The sequence below is a fragment of the Aspergillus pseudodeflectus genome (assembly GCF_044049435.1).
Source record: "Aspergillus pseudodeflectus strain CBS 756.74 chromosome Unknown BJX68scaffold_64, whole genome shotgun sequence".
Lineage (NCBI taxonomy): Eukaryota > Fungi > Ascomycota > Eurotiomycetes > Eurotiales > Aspergillaceae > Aspergillus > Aspergillus pseudodeflectus.
Window position 1 is genome coordinate 85,792 of NW_027263840.1, and position 17,563 is coordinate 103,354.

General features: G+C 53.1%; 9 protein-coding genes and 1 non-coding gene across 10 annotated transcripts; 4 read left to right on the forward strand and 6 right to left on the reverse strand.

Moving 5' to 3' along the window:
• Positions 1-38: 38 nt before the first annotated feature.
• BJX68DRAFT_258442 (NAD(P)/FAD-dependent oxidoreductase) lies at positions 39-1,390 on the forward strand (the record flags this gene model as incomplete). Its single annotated transcript, XM_071043531.1, has 2 exons — positions 39-49; positions 166-1,390. 2 exons carry the CDS (start codon positions 39-41, stop codon positions 1,388-1,390), a joined length of 1,236 nt encoding a protein of 411 aa, XP_070894135.1.
• Positions 1,391-1,712: 322 nt separating this feature from the next.
• BJX68DRAFT_271570 (uncharacterized protein) lies at positions 1,713-2,195 on the reverse strand (the record flags this gene model as incomplete). The annotated part of the gene is made up of 1 exon (XM_071046971.1): positions 1,713-2,195. One exon carries the CDS (start codon positions 2,193-2,195, stop codon positions 1,713-1,715), a length of 483 nt encoding a protein of 160 aa, XP_070894136.1.
• A 672-nt stretch (positions 2,196-2,867) lies between these two features.
• Positions 2,868-4,562, reverse strand: BJX68DRAFT_271571 (uncharacterized protein; the record flags this gene model as incomplete). The annotated part of the gene is made up of 4 exons (XM_071046972.1): positions 2,868-3,435; positions 4,039-4,250; positions 4,300-4,395; positions 4,443-4,562. The coding sequence occupies 4 exons, from the start codon at positions 4,560-4,562 to the stop codon at positions 2,868-2,870; spliced, it is 996 nt and encodes a 331-aa protein (XP_070894137.1).
• Positions 4,563-4,923: 361 nt separating this feature from the next.
• BJX68DRAFT_t153 lies at positions 4,924-4,995 on the forward strand. Its single transcript has one exon. It is a non-coding gene; the product is annotated as a tRNA-Glu (tRNA).
• Positions 4,996-5,679: 684 nt separating this feature from the next.
• On the forward strand, positions 5,680-7,396 carry BJX68DRAFT_258443 (cytochrome P450 monooxygenase; the record flags this gene model as incomplete). Its single annotated transcript, XM_071043532.1, has 3 exons — positions 5,680-6,099; positions 6,177-6,851; positions 6,902-7,396. 3 exons carry the CDS (start codon positions 5,680-5,682, stop codon positions 7,394-7,396), a joined length of 1,590 nt encoding a protein of 529 aa, XP_070894138.1.
• Positions 7,397-7,745: 349 nt separating this feature from the next.
• BJX68DRAFT_246523 (ankyrin repeat-containing domain protein) lies at positions 7,746-10,921 on the forward strand. Its single transcript, XM_071041660.1, has one exon. The coding sequence runs from the start codon at positions 7,763-7,765 to the stop codon at positions 10,778-10,780; it is 3,018 nt and encodes a 1,005-aa protein (XP_070894139.1). The 5' UTR covers positions 7,746-7,762; the 3' UTR covers positions 10,781-10,921.
• A 31-nt stretch (positions 10,922-10,952) lies between these two features.
• BJX68DRAFT_271574 (uncharacterized protein) lies at positions 10,953-11,420 on the reverse strand (the record flags this gene model as incomplete). The annotated part of the gene is made up of 2 exons (XM_071046973.1): positions 10,953-11,299; positions 11,360-11,420. The coding sequence occupies 2 exons, from the start codon at positions 11,418-11,420 to the stop codon at positions 10,953-10,955; spliced, it is 408 nt and encodes a 135-aa protein (XP_070894140.1).
• A 462-nt stretch (positions 11,421-11,882) lies between these two features.
• On the reverse strand, positions 11,883-12,236 carry BJX68DRAFT_271575 (uncharacterized protein; the record flags this gene model as incomplete). The annotated part of the gene is made up of 1 exon (XM_071046974.1): positions 11,883-12,236. The coding sequence occupies one exon, from the start codon at positions 12,234-12,236 to the stop codon at positions 11,883-11,885; it is 354 nt and encodes a 117-aa protein (XP_070894141.1).
• Positions 12,237-12,696: 460 nt separating this feature from the next.
• BJX68DRAFT_278942 (MBL fold metallo-hydrolase) lies at positions 12,697-13,975 on the reverse strand (the record flags this gene model as incomplete). Its single annotated transcript, XM_071048630.1, has 5 exons — positions 12,697-13,116; positions 13,181-13,445; positions 13,518-13,648; positions 13,723-13,753; positions 13,806-13,975. The coding sequence occupies 5 exons, from the start codon at positions 13,973-13,975 to the stop codon at positions 12,697-12,699; spliced, it is 1,017 nt and encodes a 338-aa protein (XP_070894142.1).
• A 279-nt stretch (positions 13,976-14,254) lies between these two features.
• BJX68DRAFT_271577 (putative endo-1,4-beta-glucanase) lies at positions 14,255-15,132 on the reverse strand (the record flags this gene model as incomplete). Its single annotated transcript, XM_071046975.1, has 2 exons — positions 14,255-14,733; positions 14,799-15,132. The coding sequence occupies 2 exons, from the start codon at positions 15,130-15,132 to the stop codon at positions 14,255-14,257; spliced, it is 813 nt and encodes a 270-aa protein (XP_070894143.1).
• Between the last annotated feature and the right edge of the window lie 2,431 nt (positions 15,133-17,563).

The window sequence follows — 17,563 nt, forward strand, 5'->3', positions numbered from 1 at the left end:
GGCGCCGGTTGCTCATTGGTCAATGGTGGATTGCCGGGATGGCGACTCTGTGTGGGAGGGAGTATAAAATTGGGATGGAATTCGTAGTCACTACTTTGCAATAGCATACATCATCTTGTCTATCAAATATATGTGACCATCCCATCAAAGCAACATGTCCAAGAGAATCCTCATTATCGGTACAGGATTCGCCGGTGTCTGGAGCGCCCTTGCTGCGAAACGCCTCGCGAAGCTGGTCAAGAGAGAGGACGAGCTTGAGGTTCTCGTCGTTTCTCCACAGCCATCGTTGGTGGTCCGTCCGCGTCTCTACGAGGCCAATGCTGCCCATATGACAGCCTCTCTCGAGCCCCTCTTCCAAGAAGCTGGCATTGAACATGTCCAAGGGATCGTGCAAACCATCAACGCCCAAGACAATAGCGTCCTTGTGAAATCGGTATCCGGAGAGGAATCAACTATAACGTATGACCGCCTCATCCTAGCAGCCGGAAGCTCTATCATTCGACCAAAGTCCATCACCGGCATCCACGAGCATACATTCGACATCGACTCCCTTGATGCCGCCGCCAAGCTCGAAGCTCACCTCAACAGCCTGGCATCCCTCCCCGCCAGCCCAGCTCGCGATACCATCGTCGTCTGTGGTGCGGGATTCACAGGCATCGAAATAGCAACCGAGCTACCCAAGCGCCTCCCAACCCCAAACACGAAGATCATCGTGGTCGAAAGCGCCGACAATCTCGGGCCAGAACTCGGACCCGGCCCACGCCCCGTCATCACGCAGGCCCTGACCGAACTCGGCATCGAATACAATCTCGGCTCTCCAGTGACAGCCATTGACGCAGATAGCGTTACCCTATCCTCTGGTGGACGCATCGAAACCAAGACCGCCATCTGGACTGCGGGCGTACGCGCAACACCCCTAACCCAGCAAATCCCTGCCCCCAAGGACGCCCTCTCCCGCCTCCAAGTAGACAACCACCTCCGCGTCCCATCGTTCCCCAATATCCTAGCAACAGGCGATACCGCCCACGCCGCCACGGATAAACTGGGCAACTACGCCCTAATGTCCTGCCAACACGCCATCCCCATGGGCCGCATATCCGGCCACAACGCGGCCGCCGATCTCCTCGGCGAACCACTCATGCCCTACTCGCACGAGACATACGGGTGCTGCCTGGACCTCGGGGCATGGGGGACTGTCATCTGTCTCGGGTGGGAGCGCGAGGTGAAATATACGGGGGATGTGGCGAAGCGCGTCAAGGGGTTTATTAATCAGACGCTGATTTATCCGCCGGCGGATCTGGACCAGGCGATGGGCTTGGCCGATCCGGTGCCGGAGGACTCGGAGAGGTTGTTTAAGAGGATTTTGGAGGCGGTTACTGTTGCTGCGTAGGTTAGGCTGGTAGATCTGGGCGCAGTGGAATGCTACACTGCTTACTGGTATATATCTCCGCTTGACGATATGTACGGATACGTAGTTTACTGCTAGGATAGTTCCAGCACAGAGTTTGTGATTATCTACAGTTGAGTGAATGTATAACTTTTTCTCTATTTTGATGATATATTTTCTAATGGAAACCTCCTTTGAGCCTAGAGTGAGCGAAACCCAACGTTTCAGAACGAAGACAAAGACCGCTATCGCCAGGCCTAGAGAACCCAAGTCAGCAACAAGAAGAAAGGAGAGCCAACTCACCTGAAACCCAAGAGCATAGTGATTACGCCTTTTTCTCCGAATTCTTCTTCTTTGCTTCCTCCTTAGCCTTCTCATCCGCCTCCTTCAACACAACCCCGCGATTCGCCGCAAGAATCTTCATCAGCTCCCCCTCAACTTCCTTCGCCTTCGTCGCATCAAGAAACCCCTCGCGCCTCAACGGATCAAGGAGGACATTAACCGACCAATCCCCGAGATGCGGAAGCGAAAGCCTCACCATCTTGCGATAATAATCCAACTTACTTGCCGGGATGCTCGCGATCCAGTGCGCGGGTTTATGGAAGGGGTCCGCTTTGCCGTTATCCGGGATCCCGCCTTCCTCGAGGTAGCTGTTTTCGACGTACTGCCCCTTCTGGAAGCGGATTGTGAGGAAGCTGGCTGGATGCACGGATTTGCCTTCGCATGTCCAGACGAACATCACGCAGGCAGGGTCGGTCGTTTCGATGAACATTATGTCGACGGGGGTTGTGGGTTTGAGGGCGTTCATTTTGGGTATTTGAGATGAAGCTGTGGTTTTGTAGGAGTGGTTGAGAGGTGGTTGGTTGGCGATGAGAATGACTATGGGATAGGGTTGGGATTCTGAGGACTTATATAGAATATTTGGGCATTGTCCATACAATATACAGTAGAGGACAAGGACCTTTAGCAGTAACCTCGTTGTTCCTTGTCTCCTATCACAATGGACTCGAAAGACTGAATGTCGTTCGTGGTGATACAAGAGATTGGACAATTAACAACACACAATGTTGAATCGAGACGTTATCAAAGAGTTTATAATGGCCTCCATCTTTCAGCCATTGTTGTCTGATACAAAGGGCCACAGAAACGAGCATATCATTGATGGCGGGGTGTAAAGGGAGGTTTTTTGTCATGAATATCAGGTCATTACGTCCTTAACGCTATAGAGGGATAGTGATAACTATCTTGCTGGTGCTTATCCTACACTCTCACAATGTATAAACAGTATATAAGAACGTAATTATAATGCTAACAAGGCCGAATAAAATTAAAGTATATTAGGGAAGAAATTTTATCACTGTTATTGTAGAATATTGAACGAGATAGGAACAATATGTTGATTTATAGACGGTGTAAAAATCCAGAAAGATACTTTTAATTCAGTCCAGAGGTCCCAAAACAAGTATACAAATGCAGCCACTCACCTCGACAGCCGCTGAACAACCTTCCCAACTCTCGAACGAACCAACTCCTTAAGCGCCCTCTCAATATCAGGAACAGCCTCACTAGGCGCCAACCTCGTCGGCGAAAGACACTTGCCTTTGTACTTTTCATCATGCTCCTTGAGCGCAATGACCCCCCTCCACTCATCCACATTCAGCTTCCCATCACGCTGCACGACAAATGGGACACCCCGATACACGACGAAAAGACTTAGATGCATCCATTTCCCGGTATGGGGATAGTGCCACGGGATCGAGTACCGGTTATTGATTTCCATTTCCTCGAGGTCCTCATGGGGCACATACGAGGCAACCTTCCGCCTGATGTCTTCAATCCTCGTGCTGCCCCGGGTATGCGACGAAGGGAGGTTCGTAAGCTCCGTCGCACGCACATACAGCAACCAACTCGCACTCGGCGCCCAGAACCCGAGCATGATTGCGAAATTCGCGCATCCTGCCCTGCTGTAATCGTCCGCGAGATGTCCGCGACGATGTTTAGGGCTTCGTCGGCTTGTTGGCGCGGGCGTTTGGGGAGGAGCGAGGGCACTTTACCTGTTAGGGCTATACCTGTCCAGTCCGGGCCGTTCATTTTTGCGGGGAGGAAGGTGGTGTGGAAGGGGAGGGTCTGTGTTGGGAAGGGGATTGTGCTTCCTAGTCCGGTTGACGGGGCAGGAGAGGATAGAGTGTCAGACATTCAGGGTGGATTGGGGTGCTGCTGTCACCTGTCTGGTACTGCTGTGCGTGAGGTGGAATGGGGTGGGGTGGAGGGTGTGGGGGGTTAGTTGTGTGAGCTTCCTAGGGAGGCGAGATAGATATAGATGTACTTCTTTGTTTACTGTTATGAAAGGCTACCGGAATTGACTTGTATTAGGCCTCGGGATCAAAGATCCTGTTGCAAAGAATGGGGACAAGGGCTCTACGAGGCGAAGATTGAATCGGACATCAACAAAGAATATATGAGACGTCTTCTCATGGCAGCGTTCAGATTGATTATGCCTTGTAACTGACACCACAATGGCATTGTATTTGGCCGTTATGTGGATGCGGAGTCAAAAAAATAGTCAACTATTACAATCATAATAGGACTGGACATAATTATGGTCTGTTATGGTATCAGAGATCATCCCAGCAGGAGCGAAAAGCGCATACTTGAAATTAATACAGAATCCCTCTCGTAAACGACCGTTGTAGGGAAACCTCTCGCCGATTATGGAGCCGAGGTACAGAGCAGGAATCGTGGTGATAGACTCAGGAAGAGTGGAGCAGAAGGCACGGTTGACGGGGTTTGTGGCATTAGCAATGAAAACCTGTTGAGTGAGAACGAACCCGGTTGACCCGATGGCATAGAGAACTGCAGCAACCTAAACTATTGTAAGCCTGAAACTGGATGAGAAGAGTGATAGAACGTACAAAGTATTGCGCGGTAGCCGTACTGGACGCGTACAGAAAGTAGCTGACCATATGGAACGTGACGAAGAAACTGAATATCTCAGCCCAACCAAAGACCTTAACATATATGAGTACAAAATAGCAGATCCGTGTTATCTACTTACATCGCTCAGTTCGGCTAGCAGCGGAAATGCGCAAATGCGGGCAATGTTGCCCACCACGTTCACAGAACTCAGAGCAGAATGTTGCCTGAAAGCGCTGGTCACATAGGGATTGAGAAGCATATGGCTGTAGTTGGAGAAGGTGATGATAATGGACGTGACGGACAAACTAGATAGTGGTTAATGAGATCATGCATTAGAAGAGCTCGTTACCATCCTTGTTGACCTCTTGACCTTCACGTTATATATTTTCGTTGAGAGACTCCCGTGTGAACCAAGTACCTATGTTTTAAATCTAACTCTAACCCGTCGCTTCGCACACATGAGCTAAGCTAAGAATAGCAGAGAAGCCCTGGAAGGTTCACTCAACATGTTCAAAAGGCATGTACAGGGTTGATTGGAGAAATTGAAGGACCAACGCGTCATATCTACGATAGGAGCGCAGGCGTATGATGACAAAAGAAGACCACTTTCTTCAACAAGATCCGATATGGTGTAATGGTTAACATCGCCGTCTCTCACACGGCAGCTCGGGGTTCGATTCCCCGTATCGGAATATCTTTTTGAAATTTTTTTTCCTTCATTATTGAATTATTGTGGAATTGTCAATCTTTTATCTCCTGGTGGTGGGCCAGAGTGGAGCTATGGGTCGCGTGGCATGACTTGGCACTGTCGACTGAGCATGGTTGTCTCTCCCAATAGATGTATGCCAGATCGTAGATGCGAAAGCGAGAAAAGCTGTACGATTGCACTTTACGCGGTTAAGGAAACTAGAGCGGAGGACAGATATTCTTTCTTTACCTTGGAGACCGCCGTGGAGTTCGACGGAGTACCTGGGAGTAAATTTGCGTCACCTCGCCACAAGCTCTAAGGTAAGGGGGCGATTATGCTCATGGGTCTATCGCCCTGTGGCTGACACTCCAGGTCCAACAAGAGAGCCGAGTATTATCCTTGACCATATCAGGGAGTCAGATCTCGCTACTATCCAACCCCTTCGGCTGGGTACTCAGGGCCAAGGCCTCGGCCCTTCCAGATTGGGCGTCGGGTACGAGTACGACATATTAGGCAGTGGCTGTCATCTCGTTTAAAATAGGTGCATCCGCCCAGCTCCGCAGTCTGCTCGTCGCCTCTCGATCGGACCGTCCTGCATAAAAAGATGGCTCCCCTTTGCAGGTCTGTCGCCTACACAATAAACGGCGCTCCTTCGTCCAAATTGAAGCGGCCCTCTTAGCCACACGCGATGCTCTGGTTGCTCCTCCCGACGGTCATTCTGGGCTACTGGCTGTCAACTACGGGAAGGCCACTATACAATCACTGGCGACGCGCAAGACAGCTGAATCTCCCAATAATTATCAGTCCAATACGCCGATGGGGCCCCGCGCATAGATTGCTCCAGCACATTATCGATCGCAACCTCCTGCCAAAGGCAATCCTCAGACTCCCCTTCGTCAGAGTCGCACAAGGAAGTTGGACCTTTCGCGAGAAGTTCTCCATCCACCAGCAATATGGAAAGATCTTCATTCTCGCTTCCCCAACCGGCTGCGAAATATACGTCGCAGACGCGAAAGCTGCAAAGCAGATTCTCGATCGGAGGAATGACTTTCCCAAGCCGAATCGGCTTTTGGCGAGATTGGAGGAGTTTGGAAGAAATCTTGCGACTGTAAGTGGGTGGTCGACCGAAGCGCATATGAGCCCTAAGTAGTAGTTTTGGTATCCTCCGGTGCTGACGGTTTTCAGGTAGATGGAGAGGAATGGCAGAGACATCGTCGGCTCACGTCGAAGGCGTTCCATGAGAAGACATATAGAACGGTATGGGATGAAGCTTACTCCGTTGCATCCGCCATGTTTCGAGGGTGGGATCTGAAACAGGGGGTACACTGTATAAAGTCTGATATGGCGACGCTGAGCTTGGAAGTCCTAATTCAAGCATGCTTCAACCTAAACAACGACAAGGACAGTCAAGCGACAGACGCAACGAATGTCCCATCACTTCAGCACCACATCTCGCGGTACCTGCATAGCCTTACAAAGTTCCGCCCAATGCCTCCAGCACAAGAGGCAGGATCGCACCGACGAGCCCTGAGCGAGTTCATAAGACGCCTTGTGGAGAATAGAAAACCAACCGCATCGACTCGATCGCAGAACGACCTGCTTTCGTCAATGCTGGCTCCTGCGGGCGGGAGTGATTTTTCGGAGAGTGAGATTGCCGGCAATCTTTTCTTGTTCATATTTGCCGGCCATGAGACGACGGCGAGCGCCCTGGTTTATATTATGCACCTCCTGGCGATATACCCCGAGTGGCAGGGCTGGGCGACGGAGGAAGTAGACTCTGTTCTCGCCTCATCTACAGATGACGTGAAGCCCGACTTTCATGGTGTCTTTCCCGAGTGCAAGCGGATACGCGCGATCCTGGTGAGTGCAGTGGCTCCTCGTGCTCGAGTATGCGTGCTAAACATGGACAGTATGAAACCCTGCGGCTCTACGGACCAGTTCCAACAATTGTGAGACAGACGGCGTCACAAGACCAGATATTGCCTTGTTCCAACGACACGGAGCTCTTGATCCCTGAGAACACGCCTATCAACATCAGCTCCATGGCGTTGCATACCAATCCCGAGACCTGGGGTGAGGACGCTCTTGAATGGAACCCTGGTCGATGGATCTTCTCCTCCAACTCGTCTTCTGAGTCTGAGCGAGGACTTTCCATCAAGGCCTTCAACAGTTTCTTTGCCTGGGGAACTGGGCCGCGCGTTTGCCCTGGGCAACAGTTCTCGCAGATTGAAGTTGTTGCGGTTGTGGTATGTCTTTTGAGGAATTATCGGGTCACCATCGCTCCTAACGACGGAGAGCATTTTGATGATTTACGGCGAGATGTTCTTCGTTTATTGCAAGCGAGCAGGGTTGGATTAACCCTGCAGATGCCGGAAACAGCACCAATTAGGCTGGTGAGACGATAGTTATCACCTACGACTGAACTTTTAGGCAATTATAGCAGAATGCAATGATATTGATCAAGAGAAGGGGGTCGGTGTGAAAGGTTGCAAGTAAGCTGGTCTACGCTTCGACTAATGTCAAGGTACATGGCAATTGGACCCTGCATGGTCATCTACCGATGATCTCTGCGACTAGTCCAGGGGATTGTGAATACGTCAACAGCACCCGCCAAGGAATCGCCGGCCCCCAACCTTAGGCGACCCTCCCTCGGGTAGGCTAACCGCTTAAGCACTGGGCCCGGCTGGCCCCTGGCGCCTAAGCCAGGCAGAACAACAAGTGAATCTTATTCTCGACCCTCAAAAAAATGCGAGCCCCTGAACAGGCCAAGCATGCACGCCCGCTGGAAAGTAGCCCTTGTGTTCTGGGTAGCCCTCATAATGATTGCCTTCTTCACAGCCGACGAAGACTGCGACGAGGAGCAAGAGTACCAAACACCCCTCCAAGCAGCCTGCAACGCGCATGATCTCGACGGCATTAAGGACGCGGCATGGAGCGCTGAGAAAGAGGATCTTGCCCGCTCGCTCTGCCAGGCGAGCAGTAAAGGTGATCTCGATGTCGTCGTCATCCTCCTGGACACACCAGGGATCAACGTAAATGCGATCCATGACGGCAGCACGCCAATTTTCTGCGCGGCGTCGTCGGCTGACCCGGAGCTGATCGAGTTCTTGCTTGGTCGCGGCGCGGATGTTGAGATCAAGTCGATGAATACAAGGTATTCAATGTATGGGGATACGGCCGATTTGACGCCTCTCCATGGATTAAGCGATACCCGGTTTATGTGGGATGGCAAGGATTTCGAGGAGCAGGAGAATCTACGTCAATCAACGCTTCTACTCCTCGAAGCTGGATGCGATGTCAACGCTGCTACGAAACACGGATACACGCTGCTTTTCGATGCGCTGCGACTCGGACTTCCGATAGTCGACATCCTGCTTGAGCACGGGGCAGATCCGAATTATCAGGATAAAAAGGGGAATACGCCGCTGCATTTCTTCCACAAGATCAAGGAGCGACAGGATGATCTGAAACTGGTTATGGACCACGGCGCGAGACTTGATATCCGGAGTACGGATGATGGGATGACGCCTCTGCACTCGTACGTAAGGTATCACCGGATGAACACGTCTTTACTGGCGCCATACGTATCCGACTGGAACCTTACCGACGCAAACGGGAACACGCTCCTTCACATTGCTGCTCAGAGCCATACCTCAAGGGCCCCGATCCTCCCCGAGATCCTGGCGCTCGGGATCGACGTGCATCAACGAAATAACGACGGGTGCGAGGCCATCACTCTCGTCGCCGACGGCACCTTCGACTGGGAAGAGAGAGTAGATCTCCTACTCGCCGCGGGCGCAGATCTCGAGGCTCGAGACTACAACGGGCGCACGTTGCTCGCTCGCGCGATGTTCGACCGGCCGAACTATCGCTATGACGAGATGATTCCAAATCTCGTTTCGCGCGGCGCGAATATCAACGCGCAGGACTACCATGGGAACAGTGTGCTGCACTATATGGTCCGGCCGCATCGACTGCAGTTTGAGGCTCTAATGTTCCTCTTGGGAATGGGTGCAGACCCGAACATGGCGAATTACAAGGGCGATACGATATTGCACCGCCTGGCCGCGAACCTGGGCACGATCCCCGAGGAAACGATAATCACCGCGATCAAGAAAGTGATCGATATGGGTGCTTCTCCTGTAGTGCAGAACTACAAAGGACAGACGCCGCTGCACATGCTCTGCAGTCTCGTCTCGGAGCATCATTTCCGAGTTGCACCGGGGGCCGAGAAAGCGCCAATCGACATTCTTCTTGATGCCGGTCTTGTCGCTGGCCTAGAGATCCCAGACCACGACGGGATCCTCCCCATCCACCTCGCGGCGACCGTCTCCGAAGTTCTGGTCGCGAAATTGATCTCCAGAGGGGCAAGCACGACTGCCGTCACGAAGGATGGACGAAACCTCCTACACATCGCGTCGACGGCGCGACAGAGTAATATAGTCGGGCTCCTCCTCGACCACTATCCATCGGCCATACAAACCTCCATGCTCAACGCCCCGTGCAAACGTGGCCGTACACCACTGCACGAGGCGGCGCGATCCGGCCGACTCGAAACCGTCGCCGTCCTCCTCGACGCCGGCGCAAATGCCTCAGCTACCGATACGGCCGGTAAAGACGTCCTCTACGCGTGCTCGGAATTCATCAAGGAAAGGGAGCTGTGGAGGTACGGGGATGAAACCCAAAACGTCTTCGGCAAACTCGCAGCGGCCGGGGTGCTAGGAAGCGACGATTCGCGGCCTCACGAGCCCAGAGACGACGGTCCGCGGACCCGCGGGCGAATGGCGCTGTATGAGATTAAATCCGAGCACGACACTGTGAGCATTGCGCCGATTGTCCGACTGCTAGCTGCGCGTGGCGCAAAGCTTGCACCGGAAGATATCACCCTTACGACTCCGATCACGCACGCGGTCTACGCTGGCTCTGACGAGATGGTTGTCGAGATTACACGGCTCGCGGACGCGCAGGGGCTCCATCTGAGGAGTTTCCACGAGCTCCAGTCGGACTATATCAAGCTACGCTCCACGCACCTCCCAAATATCTTGCAGAAACAGTTCCACAAGTACATCAGTAGTCATGATCTCGGGTACATGCTCTTACACGGCCACCAGGAAGAAATTGCCCAAGCCCTTGAGCAAACGCCCAAAGAGCTCCTGGAGAAAGACGACCAGTCTGGCCTCGCAGATTTCCTCTCAACGCTGGCGCGATACGGCTATGTCGATCTCTTCTCCCGCCTCGGCAGCCTGATGACCCGCGACGGCTGGGTCAACGGCGGCAAGGGCTCGCTAGGCGCAAAGCTCCCCCCTTACCTCCTCACAGCAGCCCGGCGATCCCTCCCAAACCTCCCCATGCTAAAGCTCCTCATTGAGAAGTTCCACGCCGACGTCAACGCCCCCTTTACACCGGACATGAAACTCAGCCCAGAAGTGTTCTTCTCCTCCCGGGTGTACGCAGACAAATCCTACAAACCGGGCGATACGATTTTGCATTTTCTCGCGCAGGGCGGACACTGGTGGCATGAGAATGCGATAAAGTATCTGCTGGAGCACGGCGCCGATCCGAATGCGAGGAATGAGGAGGGATATACGCCGTTGTATGCGGCTGTGAGGCCGCAGCATCTTGCTGGGTATCGGCAGCTGGATATTGTGAGGGTTTTGTCGGATGGCGGGGCGGATCCGAATAAAGCTACTGCGGATGGGGATCGGGAGGTTGAGGGCAATCCACTGCTGGCGATAGCGGCTCATGATTTGGAGATTGCGAGGTTACTTATTGAGTACGGGGCGCGTTGAAGGGTTTTTCTTTTTTTGGAAGACTGGTGTTGTGGTGTACGATAAGAAGAAGAGATAAGGCCAGCCAAGGAGGATGCAAGGGATAATCTGGCATTCTGTACAATATCAATATCAATACCAGCCTGATCCATTTACTCCCAACTCAACAAACAGCACCCTAGTATGCAAATCACTAATCATCCTCCGGCCCCAACTTCCGCCTCCCCGCCTTCTCCACATTCGCCCGTTTAGTCTCGTCGCTTTCACGCGGATCATTCTTAATCTGCGCATCGGCACTCGTCTGCTCCTCGCCCTCATGCGCCGCACTCTTGATCTCGCCCGGCTGTGACGAGATCGGCGACTGCGTTGACCGTGTGTCGGCCATGTCGGATGATCGGGCTTCTTTGCCGCGCGACAGGTTGATGGATTGGCTGTCGCCGCCGCTGGATAGGGGGTTTTTGGCGTTTCTGGAGGGGCCCGGGGTTGCTTCAGGGGTTGAGGATGCGAGGCGCGCGACGCTGGGGGAGAGGCGTGGGGTTGCTAGGATGTTTTTTTAGATGGTTGATATAGAGTGGGAGAGATGCGGGTGGATGGGCTTACTGCGGAGGAGGCGGGGGCCTGTTAGAGGCTTGCGGCGGAGGGTGGCTTGTAGGAGAGTCATTTCTATTGTTGAAGGGCTGCTATATGATATGCACCGTGCTGTCATTGAACTATACAATAATTTGTTATATAGACCGGGATAGATGACTTCATGCATCTGTCAGGAATCTCGCCCAATAAGAGAGCTACGCTGCACAGTCAAGTGGACGTCATTCTGACAAAAACGCATACACGTGGCAGAGCCATAGTTGAGATTAACATTATTGCAACATCAGTGGGTACTAGATTAACTATGCCATTGTTTGATGTCAAAGTGGGCCGCTATCGCATCGCACATCCCTCCAGCCTTTCTCAGCCTTACGCCCTCTCTTCGGCTTCCCGAGAATCCATTCGTGTATTGGCGGGGAAGGTCTCCGAATATCGTCTTAGTGTCGATGAATGCGATCGCAAATGCGTATTAGTTCGATGCTTGCATTTAATGCCCGGTTGTCGACTCGAATCGTCAAGTTCAATATCGTTTCACTCACGACTTCATCCTCGCCTCCATAACCTCCAACGCCGCTTTGGCCCGAGGCTCACCCAGACTCTGCCGCCGCTGCTTCCTAAGATCCTTCTGCGTCTCCATGAGCAGATTCTGCACTTTGCGCCCGCGCGCATCGGACTTGACTTCTCCCGAATTCAGCATCTCCGTCAGCGACGCCTTGAGCATCTGGTCGCAGCCCGCCTGGTCGATTGTATTCTTTTCGTCGGTTCGCGGGACGTCGCGCTCTTCGGGGGTTGCATTATAGGAGATGGACCGCCCTGTCTCCTTCAGGCTTTGGATTGTTGGGACTTTGTTTGCCGATGCGGCGGGTTTGCGCGTTTGGAGGGCGGACATTTTGCTGACGCCAAAATCGCAATAATGACAAGTAGAAGGACGATAATCTTGTAGAGTGTAGTTGAGGAAACCCGGAGTGACAAAAGTGATAGTTTATTTTCCTCTCCAGGTGCTGATCCTTTTCAGCTTTGAGGGACAGCTCGTTGATAAAGAAGTACGAACGCCAATGGTCTTGCCATCCCCAAGATGCATAATGATGGCGAGGACACGGACCCTTGGCCTGAATAGTTTCACATTGCAATCTGATTGGCGGTTCGCGATGCAGTGTCCGCCGATCATCCACCAATTGCCGCTGGGTTGGCTGAAAAGCCTGGAACTGAGAGGCTCGGAACCAGCCGACCTGGACATGCACACGTCATTCTTACTCCATCGTGCCCAAAGTGACACAAAACTGACACCAACTGACACATAATTCTTGTAATTTCAAGCCACAAAAGCCACAACGTAGATAACAATAAAATCAACTCTTCACAGCAAACCGATACTCCTCGCCCCTATCCAGATAGACAACGCCACCTCCAAGTCCTGATTTTTCAACCTCGCCTTTGAAATCCTCCAACGAACTCGCAAACACATCATAGTCGTCATAATGGATCGGAACCGTCACGTCCGGTTTCACAAGCTGCATCAGCTCAACCCCCTGCTTCGCGTCCATCGTGACCATCAACGTAAATGGTGACAGTGAGGGGGAGGGAACGGTTGTCCCGCCGAGATGGATGAGCATGAGATCGATGTTATTTCCGCCGTAGCGTTTCGGGATTTCCTTTAGGTCGTCGACCATTAGCGTATCCCCCGTGATGTAGATTCTGTAGCCCGATGTGAAGTCCGCGGCACTGTGCCCGTAGCCGAGTTCCAGGAGCCACCCGTTTGTTGGGGGGATCTGTCGCATTCCATTAATCTGTATCCCATATAGACATGGATTCTGGATGGGGTCGGATACATACTGCCCCAACAAACTCATTCAACTTTTCAATCGGCTTCGCGACGGGGATATGCTTGCCCGGCATCCCCGTCACCCGCAGCGCGGGCGGAGCCTTTGCGTCGGTATCCGCTTTGATGGTGACCATCATCTGCTGAAATGGTTCGAGGTCGTAGATATTCGTAAACGAATCTGGTCCCTTTGATGTTAGGATCGAGCGCGCGTGGCTCGTTGTGATTATCGGGAGGCTCCGGCGGAGCGAGGCCTCGACGTGTTGGTCGAAGTGGTCGCTGTAGCTGTCAGTGACACATCGTAACCTGACAGCGAGGGGATATAATGGATGTATGGTGGTGTATACATACCCATGATAATGAGAAAGGAGAACAAGGTCAATCCGGGGCAAGTCGTGCAAGTCGACTGCTGGATTTGTCTTCCTCTTTGAAGAGACTCCGGGACCGAGATGAACGTGGTCGCCTGCGTGTAGGAAGTTTGGCTTTATATTGCATGTTAGTACTTACAGTGCACCATCCACCCAGGCGCGGAATGAAATGGCCTTGAGGCACGTACATCTGTCATGATTCGGACTCCCTGCCATTCTCTGAACTTTAGGTTAGAGCCAGGCCAGGACAACATCTCTTTGACCACCTTACAGGATAGTTGTAGCCGTCCCCACGAAATAGATCGATGCATTTTCTTTCCCAGGCTTTGATGGGTGTCTCTTGCTGGCTTTGGCTGCGGGGAGACCCTGGGGTACCTCCGCCACCGACTCATCCCGCGTCGGGGGTTGGAGTTTACTTGGGTCGATGGAAATGTGCTGCATGGCTGCCTTGGAGGGGTGATTCATTACTCAGGATGAATTGGCATCGTCGGGGCGACTATATTGAGGTTCTGGGTGTTTGTCGTGGGTATGACGTCAGGCTATACACCCTCCTCTTAAGGTGAAGGCTGGCTTGGACCACGACAACTTTCATTGCAAGAGTTAAGTGAGCTACACTGTCCAAGAGAGATACATTGAGGATCACTCAGACCCGACACATTCCATCTCAAAAGCATAATCATCCGGACACGGAAGACTATGCATACACTGAACCGCCAACATCTACACAGGAGTCGGCGTCCCACTCGCGGTAATCGCCGACGAACTCTGCTGGATCGCAACCGCCTGCGGAATCAATGCCGGGCCAGGGACAATATAACTAGTCAGCACCTGATAAATATTAATCAAGATCCCCGGATCCGTCGGGGTGTACAAATCAGGCCCGAGCGTGCCACTTGGCTGGACATTGCCGGATCCCGTAATCTTCAGATTAAAGCACTGCGGATACAGCTGGGCGCCATTGCGGCTTCCGGCGCCGTGCAGGGCGATGATCTCGTGGCGGAGGACGTAGTTGCCCGGCGCGATGGAGGCGGGGATCTGCACGAGCCACCCGTTTCCGTTGGCGATGAGCTGGTCGTCGGCCCAGTAGCCTGGGGGGCTCGAGCCGTCGATCAGGCCCGGTCCACTGATCTTGAAGAACTCGAGGTCGTTCTTGTCGACTGTTCCGCAGCTTGCGCCGCAGTTGGCTAGGTAGTCGATTACTAAACGCAGATACAGGTTAACCCAGCCCAGCTGTAACGGGTAACAGTCAAAAGATGAGTCTCACCCGGCCCATGATGACTCTCCGGCCACGGGCGTGGCTCCCACTGGATATAGATCTTGTCGCCGGCAGCAACGGTAGCGCTTCCTCTAGCGTTGGTGGCGTTGATGTGGCAGATGATCTTGTCGGTGGAGGCTTCCTCGGGGGTCACGAAGCCGTTCGAGAGATTGGGTGTCTCCCAGCCGACGCCGATGGGAGGATTGGGGTTATACGGGTCCTGGCCGGGGAGCCAGCCTCGGTAGGAGACACCGTTGACCACGATGTTGGAGACATAGCCGTGGGCGGCTGTCTGGGTTGCGGCGGAGAGGAGGGTAACGAGGAGAGAAGTAGTGCTCTTCATGATTATTTGACTGTGGGGATGGTTGAAGGGCTGGTTTTGATGATGATCATGGCGATCTACTCCTGGCTTTTATACCTTGCGTTCCATCAACCGAGATGGAGTGCGTGATGCCACGGGACATGTGGCATCCAGCCAAGTACACCGAGGTGTGCTCGTTCGACATACCGGTGCATTCTCTCGCCATCCGCTGACACGGAGTTGAGGCTTCCTGAAGAATCCAAGTATAAAATGCGGAGGTGCCAAGCGCCAAGAGTGTGCGTGGTACTCAATAGCTTCGTTCATGATTCGTGTGTATAAATGAAAGCTCGTGAAATTGGGGAAGGCACTGTGACGGAGCATTGGCAGTGGGATGTGGCGCGGGGCCAAGGGGTGTTATGAAGAATCCTCTGCAGGACCTAATCTCGTTTCCCCACGGAGAGTAACCATGGCGCATGCTAAACCCCGGATTCTTCGACAATTGCCGTTTTGGGAACGGAGATGGAGCGTCCACGGGGACGGAGACGGGAATGCGGGACGAGCCCCTGTTACAGATGAGATTAGCCGGCCTTAGTCTGTTAGGAGTGGGCGCCGTGCCAGAAGATTCTGCACAACTCGACAGCAATCCTATCCTAGCGTGTTCGGGGATTCGACCTTCGCTTCATCATTTGCCTCCAGCCGTCGAGGGAGTCGACACTCGATAGATATGGCGCTGCGGTTCGAGGTCAGGAAACCTGTGCCCGGTATTGAAACCGTTGCAAAATACCCTAGATACCTCTAGCACTAAAGGACCTCTGATATCCGTCCTCACTGAAAACAAAAGAAAGGCTACCTGAGAAGTTGAGGAAATCTGCAGGCGACTCTGGGGCGTTGATCTAAATCATGAATTCTGACCCTCTCGGCGGGCGGCAACAGGCGGCGTAGTGACAGATGCATCGCTCCTGTAAGGTTTATTGCTGCTCCACTGGAGGTTTGGGGTTGAAGGCAACCCGGACATCTCTTCTGCCCTGTGGAGCTACGATGAGGACCGCGCGATTCCGCTGCGGTGACCAGCATAGTCCGATCCATGCACCTTCATAGTGAGTCTAGCTGTGATCATGAAATTATGAAAGAGGAAACGAAGCAGCAAAAGAAACATGCACCTCGGACAGGGCAATTCGAGACCTCAGAGCTATACCATGACAGCGTTTGATAGAGGATAGGTCGGGGAAGCTCCGCTGCGCACTAAGCATAACGTGAATGCCCGATAAAGAGCATCAACCTCATCATCCCCGCAGTATAATCTGGGGGTATTTCCGATCGTGACGACCCTGTGGGTGTGCTCGCGGTTCGTTTGAGGACGATTTGTCCGAGTGCAGCAGGGGATTTTCCTTGCGTGGCGCTGGCAGTTCCTTCCACAAAGGGAGCACCTCGCCTCGCACTTGCCGAAAGACACCTTGCCCAACCGTGGGAGCTTGCGATTTCTTCTGCATCTGGCAGCAGCTCCTGAGAGTTTACCGCTCACCCGCTCGATCTCTGAACGTGGGGATGCAATATCTTCAGCCCGTAACGATGGGCCTGCAAGAGGTTACTGGGGACTCAGCAAGTTGAATGAGTCTACGGTCCCCTCCATTCCACGTAACAGCTGCTAATAGGATCTCGTTCGTGACTCAGCCGGCCCTACGCACAGTTGGAAATTTGCCAGGATGGCTTGCTAGCCCTCGGCATCCCAATGTCGTTTTCGCCAGGACGGTTCGCTCGCAGACCGATACGTGCACGGCTCCGCGAATAGCCATGCTTCTACCCATAAAATGACCACTTCATAATTGCTTAAATCTTCCCCAGATTCTCTCCGATCCAGATCTACGAGTCCTAGGGTCGGATCGAGATGATCGATTCCCACTATGCGCGATCACCTAGGTTGTTTGCCCGACACCAAGCCTACAATTGATAATCTACTGCGTGACGATGCATGGCGCCAAAGCCTAGTGGACCATGAGCCCAAACCTGCACTTGCCGCACGCTGCCCACGGTTGGCCTTGGTGAACCCAGACGATGAACGCCTAGCGAATGGAACCGGCCTGAACATTGCGAGGCCGATCAAGCACCTGCTTACCCATCTTTGAGGTACCTGCAATTGGTGTCCCCGACGGCTGATATAAGGAGGTCCGATCGGGACCCAGCACTCTAGCAATGGAAACATATCACAAGGTGGTCTTACAGCGCATCGACCCTGCGCATTATTGCGGGAACCAGGGGGTCTCCTCAAATAGGGGCTCCGGTGTGAGCAGAGGCGAATTTGCTGCCTCGTATTGGCCGTTTGTCCCAGGATGCTTTTCGCGAAGGTCATCTGAAGCCCCTTCGCTGTCGGTTCTGGTGCTGGGCATTCGGCATGTCGTACAGGTCTAAGCAAAGTTGGATTCGGCCCGTGACAACCCACGCTGCTTCTGCATGTCAGATCTGGAGCTGACATTCC

Excerpts from the sequence above, each read along its gene's own strand:
- BJX68DRAFT_246523 (XM_071041660.1), top strand. The coding sequence starts at position 7,763 with ATGCACGCCCGCTGGAAAGTAGCCCTTGTGTTCTGGGTAGCCCTCATA.